At 34.3% G+C, this 6,892-nt stretch overlaps 1 protein-coding gene across 1 annotated transcript; it reads left to right on the top strand.

Annotated features, from left to right (window-relative positions):
• Window positions 1-2,562: 2,562 nt before the first annotated feature.
• On the top strand, window positions 2,563-3,528 carry LOC124104062 (olfactory receptor 4F15-like). Its single transcript, XM_046460723.1, has one exon. The coding sequence runs from the start codon at window positions 2,563-2,565 to the stop codon at window positions 3,526-3,528; it is 966 nt and encodes a 321-aa protein (XP_046316679.1).
• Window positions 3,529-6,892: the final 3,364 nt, after the last annotated feature.

Below are 6,892 nucleotides of genomic sequence, written 5' to 3'. Positions count from 1 at the left end.
GATATCAAGGCTATAGGGAAACTTGAGGTCAGCAAATGTGACATCTTCAGCATAAACAGGGCATTTGGGAGTTCCAGAAATGCTTTAGTAAAGAATTTACTCATTTTATATCATTAACCATTTCAACAGGAATGAAAGGAAATTCATAACCTACAGAAGTTCAAAGTTAGGACTACTTGCTTTGTTTTATTTCTGTCTTTTCAGAAAAGTTGAAAAAGGAGAAGTTCACTACAGTTTAGTACCTTTACTGGAACTAAAACCAAATGATACACTCAGAATTTAGAGAAGGATTGAGTGGTAAGATCTTTTTTCAGACACCCCATCCCACCCCACCTGCCTTTCCTGAATGCCTATTTACAGATCCACAGGATCATTTTAAACTGTGACATAAAAAATTGTTATAATGGTATTATTGGGGGGGGAATAATCATTCTTCTATGACCTTTGTTTGTTGGGAACTTAGATGTTTTTATTCTTCAGACTAATTTTGGTCACCCCGATGCAAAGTAAATGTAAATGAACTTCAGGAAAAATAATAAATTCAGGGACATGGAAATTAGACTTAAGAGGCAGCGTAGCTGAATTGGTTACTTAATTCAAGTACAGTAAAGATTTATTGAGAGAGTCCCTGATAATATTTTTATTTTGAAGCAAGTTAATGAAGTAAGTGGACACAGGTTTAAAACAAAGAACCAGAAAGTCCATCTGGGAGCAGGGAAGAATATTTGGACTATCAGAATTATAAAAAGCATAGGAATGGCCAAAAAAAGAGAGATGCTGAGTTTTCAAGTAGTGTGGCTGAAATAATTTGGATATGCCTCTGATATGAACCAGAATGGAAGTTTTTTTCATACATTTCATTCCTGGTAGGGTATTCATTTTCTCCATATTCTATAAATCTGAGCTTTAAAATGCATAAGAATCTCATCTGGGAGGCTGACCAAATCCATGTAAATTTGTAAAACAAGGGATGGGACTTAGAGAACAAATATTAAATAATTATAATTTGTAACTTCAATGGCCTTTAGTTAAGAAGAGAGAAGGAAAGAAAATAATAGTCAAGGAAAGCAAAGTGTGTTTGCTTCAGCCTCCCCCCTTTTATGGAGGGTGAGGTGCTGGGGTGGAAGCCAGGGCCTTGTGCATGTTCAGGGGTCTACCAATGAGCCACAACCCCAGGCTCCTTCTTAAAGCTTCAAACATCTCCTTATTCTAGAATCCTCATTAAATTTGTAACTGAATGTGCATTTATCAGTACTATGCATATTTTCTTGTAGGATTGGGGATTTTTGTTTATTTTCAGGTGAAAATTCTCCAGTGAAATGCAGTGTTTCATTGTCTCCAAAAGGCCAGTTCCCTATGTATCATCTCAATATATCCAGGATCTACTCTTCACTGCCACTACCTCTGCCACCACAGTCTGAGTAACATCATCTCTTGTATCATTGCTTGCTCAAGATAAAAAAAAAAGATGTGTTTTTAGCCTATCTTCCTGTTGCTATCTTTGAAACTTTGAAGTGTATTCACAATGTAGTAGTCAGACTAATCCCTTAATGTGAGGTAGACTTTTTTGTTTCTTTGTTCAAAATCCAGTTGTTGGGTAATTTTTCAGAGTAATAACAAAAGCCCATGTGAAGACCTATAACGACCTATATGGTCTGTGTTCCCCTGGCTTCTCAACCCTATCCACACTCCTTCCTCACATACTCTGGCCCAGCCTCTTTAATCTCTTTATGGTTCTTTGAACTTGGCATGTGAGCTCCCATCTCAGGGCTTTGCTCTTGCTATTGGTTGTCTCTGCCTAAAGTGCTCTTTCCCCAAACACTTTCATGCTTTTTAAATTCAATTTAATACATTAATTTTTATACATTAATAGAAACTATTTCATCCCAATCATTTGTGAACTCAAATCTTTTTGATCACTTAGTATTTGCAAGACATTATATGGGAAACTATGGAAATAAAAACTTGAAGGGATGATGATTTTATTATTGATCAGTTTATAATCATATGGGAAGAACGGATACATGACCAACAAGTAAGGTAAGTAAGTTTGGGTGCATAAGAGGGTCATGAGGAAGGTGTGACAGATGAGTTGCCATTCAATTTGAGTATTAAAGCATGAGTGACATCTTCAAAAGTGTAAATTAGAGAAATATAATTTCTGGTGTGAGCAACAAAATCAGTCATAGAATTCTACAAATCTCTGTCATGTAATAGTTTTTGTCTTTCTGGAATACAAAATTGGCTATTACTCCTTCAGGGAGAGAATGGTTAGCATTGATCATACACCATCACAGTGAGTTAATGTCAGTGCTCTATGTGGTTTTATCAGGTGCCACAGGTGTACCAGTCCACTAGACTGCACATATTCCTGGTGTTAGCAAGCCCTGATGAAGCACATTTACTGACATATGTAACAACAGCATTTAGTGGTCAACACAATATTAGATTTTTGTGAGATGCTCAGGTAATATTTGGCTCCAATAATTCATACACTTTTCCATAGAGGAAAATAATATAATACTAATAATTTGAATTTTCTCATTTTTTCCTTTAGGAAACATGAAAGTAAATCTACCACATGAGCCTGTGAATAGACCAAACCACTCTGTAGTGTCTGAATTTGTGTTCCTGGGACTCTCCAATTCCTGGGAGATCCAGATTTTTCTTTTTTGCTTTTCCTGTTTCTTCTATATGTCCAGTTTGACAGGAAACCTCCTCATAGTTGTCACTGTGACCTCTGACCCTTACTTGCATTCCCCTATGTACTTTTTGCTGGCCAACCTTTCTGTCATTGATCTGATATTTTGCTCTATTGCGGCACCCAAGATGATCTGTGATCTCTTCAGAAAGCAGAAAGTCATCTCCTTTGGGGGCTGTATAGCTCAGATCTTCTTTAGTCATGCTGTTGGGGGCACTGAGATGGTGCTGCTCATAGCCATGGCCTTTGACAGATATGTGGCCATATGCAAGCCTCTGCACTACCTGACCATCATGAGCCCACGAATGTGCATTTTTATTTTAGCGGGTGCCTGGACCACTGGTCTCATTCACTCATCAACCCAGTTGGCTTTTGTTGTTAACTTGCCCTTCTGTGGCCCCAATGTACTGGTCAGCTTTTACTGTGACATACCTTGGCTCATCAAACTCGCCTGCACAGACACCCATAAACTGGAGTCCATGGTCACTGCTAACAGTGGGTTCATTTCCTTGGGGGCGTTCTTCCTGCTCATCCTTTCTTACATCTTCCTCCTGGCTGCTCTTCAGAAACACTCCTCAGGAGGTTCATCCAAGGCTCTTTCCACTCTATCAGCTCATATTACGGTGGTGGTTTTATTCTTTGGTCCACTGATATTTTTCTATGTGTGCCCCACTCCTTCAACACCTCTGGACAAATTTCTAGCCATATTTGATGCAGTTTTGACTCCATTTCTAAATCCAGTCATCTATACATTCAGGAACAGAGAGATGAAGGCAGCAATGAGGAGAGTGTTTAGTCTGCTCCTGGGTGTTAGAAAAACCACTTAAATGGCTGATTGGAATAAAATTTCCAAGTGACTGTTGAAAGTTTATAATAGGCAATCTTCTTGAAGAAGAGTCTTTATTCTAGGCATTATTGGAGTGTTCACAAGCATTCATCAACTATCTATTGGGTCTATTTTATTCCCATGGAAGTATTGGGTGCCATTCCTTTTGAAGAAAAAGATGGATTTTATATACAGCATATAAATCAAATATTATATTATATATCAAGGATTATATTTAATCCCTAAAGAACTGTGCCAATAATAGCTTTCACATATATTAGTGGTATAAATGAGTTTGTTTCTCAGGAATATGAAGTACTGTTTTCTATTGTCCTGCCATATCATTGGTATACTTTTAACACCAGGCTTTATTATCTCGTATCTTACATCTCCTTTTCACTTGTTCTGCTCTATTGTCTTTTAGTTATGAGCAAACTGTAGCTGTCACCTTTAGGATTTGTGATGACTTACACATTATAATACACAAATCCTGCTTCCACCCTTTGTTCTATATATTGAAGAGTGTGATCTATTTTATCCTTACTCCAATAGATCAGGTGTTGGCAAATGCTCTGCAAAGTATTAGATTGTTAGTAGTTTTGACTTTGTGGTCTACATAACCTGTTTGACTCAATCAATTTTGTTGTTGTAATGTGGAAATATACACACACAACTTAAAATTAATGGCTGAAGTCCAATAAAACTCTTCAGAAAAACAGCAACAGACCAGATTCAACCCAAAGGTTATGGTCTATCAACTCCTGAAGTAGATTGTGGCCAATATGTAGGTTTACTCACTCTCCCAAATATCACAGTCTTGATCTCAGCAAGAGTCTAAAATGAAAGGCAGTGTTTTATCATACAAAATTAGCAGTTAAAATACAGAGTTTTTGGTCATTATAATATCAAATAAACTTGTTTTAACTAACTTAACCTCTCTGAAATTAAAGTCTTTAAATGTGGCAATAGAACTCACAGTTTTATGATGATGATGAACTCAGCGGTTTTTGAAAAGGTTTTATCAACTTAAAAATTAGTTTGTCTTCCTTCCCTGGGCTGTAATTACTTGCTTGGAGTCCATCAACCTGGAATTAAAGTTCATTTTATCTTCTAACTTATGTATCACACATTAACTTTATCTTCTAGCTTTATACTCTTTCTGTCTCACACATACGTGTGATATATCTCCATGATCTTGGCTTTCATTTCATTCTCGCATACACTTTCATTGTTTTGTGTCACCTGTAGAATTGAAGATTTAATATTTCCTTTCTTATTTAGGTCATTGGTAAGAATAATATTTACAGAGCATATATCAAACATCAGTATTGCTTTTAATTTCATCTGTAAACTCATTTAATTTTCACCACAGTCTTTGAGATAAATACTATCATCATCCTCATTTTATAGATTCATAGATCGAAGCACAGAAAGGCCAAATAACTTGTCAAAGATTAGTAAGTGGTAAATTTGTATTTGAACCCAGGCAGTCTGGTTCCAGAGCCTGGAATCCTAGTCATTATGTGATTTTTCCCCCATAAAATCGGTTTAATATCCATGCTGGTGAGCCTAAGGTTACATTTATTCTAGGGCCAATTTGTCTATATACCCCTTTCCCCCTATATTTATGTCAATACCTTGTTCATGGTAAAATATACTGAATAAATTATTTTATGGGCACACTGTAGAATTATGTGCATACAATATAGCTATTATAGAATAATATTTAATAACATGGAGAGTTGCTAAAGATAGCTTGATAAGAGAAAAAGATAGTAATAAAAGATTTAAAATTATTCTGATTTTAATACAATGTATGGATATAAACTAAAATGTTAATAGTAACATTTCTCCAGTGGGAAGAATATAGATGGCTTTTACTACCTTATTTTTGTTTTGCTGCCTCTGGTTTTGGGTTCATATAAGAAAATCATTGCCCAGATCAACGTCATGGAGATTTTTTCCTATGTTTTCTTCTAATAGTTTTAAAGTTTTGTGCCTTACATTTAAATCTTTAATGCATTTTGAGTTTATTTGTTGTATACAATATGAGAGTCTGATTTCATTTTCTGCTTATGGCTATCTGGTTGTCCTAACACCATTTACAAAAGAAAATGTCCTTTCTACATTGTTTGTTCTTGGCAACTTTGTCAATAATCAATTGATCCCAAATATATGGCATTATTTCTGGGCTTTCTATTCTGTTCTCCTTGCCCCATGAGTTTGGTTTTTATGCCAGTAATATGTTAATTGCTATAGATGTATAGTAGATTTTGATGTTAGGAAGTATGATGCATTCAACTTTGTTCTTTTTTCTCAACACTGCTTTGGCTATTTAAAGTCTTTTGTTGTACATATAGATTTCATGTGAAAAATGTCATTGAAATTTTGATAGAGATGGCATTGAATCTTTATATTACTTTGGGTAGTATGCACATTTGGAGTATTAATTTTTCCAATTCATGAACATGGGATGTCTTTACATTTAGTTTTGTCATCTACATTTTTTTTGTTTGAGTGATTTTTTTAAGTTTGATATTGTTCTTAGTTGACATATAATAATTGTTCATATTTATGGGATAGAATGTGAAGTTTTGATAATTATATACATTATCATTAAATTTGATGTTATGATTAAAGCATTGTAGTTTATATATATATATATAATATATATATATATTATATATATATATATATATATATATATATATATATATATATTACCTCAAATGTTTATCATTTCTTTGTGGTTAAAACATTCCAAAAATATTCTAGATATTTTGAAATATGCACTACAATATTGTTATCTATAATGATCCTACTGTACTAATGGACAAATACTATTCCATTGTGCATGAATACTAAATTTCATTATCCATTTATCCACCGATGGAAACAAAAGTTGATTCTTTATCTTCACTCTTGTGAATAGTGCTGCAGTAAACTTGGGAGGCCAGATATCTTTTCAATATAGTGATTTTGTATTATTTGGATAATATCCTGTAGTAGAATTGCTGGATCATATGTTAGTTTTATTTTTAATTTTTTTGAGGAAACTTTATACTGTTTTCCATAATGGCTATACCAAGTTATGTTTCCAACAATAGCATGTGAAAATTTTCATTTTTACAGAACCATGTCAGCATTATTTTTTAGTCTTTTTGATAATAGTCATTCTAATTGGGGTGAAGTGGTATCTCACTCTAGTTTTGATTTTTTGTTTCCCTGATGAATACTTGCTTTGAGCATTTTTCCTAATTGTTGGCTGTTTGTATGTCTTATTTTGAGAAATGTCTATTTAAGTACTTTGCCCATTTTAAATTCAGATTATTTAGTTTTTTTTCTATTTAGTTATTTGAGTTCTA

Source organism: Marmota monax, unplaced genomic scaffold, assembly GCF_021218885.2.
Source record: "Marmota monax isolate L192 unplaced genomic scaffold, Marmota_monax_Labrador192_F-V1.1 WCK01_AAM20220418_F8-fsc00001, whole genome shotgun sequence".
In the NCBI taxonomy this organism is placed as follows: domain Eukaryota; kingdom Metazoa; phylum Chordata; class Mammalia; order Rodentia; family Sciuridae; genus Marmota; species Marmota monax.
This window is presented reverse-complemented; position numbering and strand designations above follow the sequence as displayed.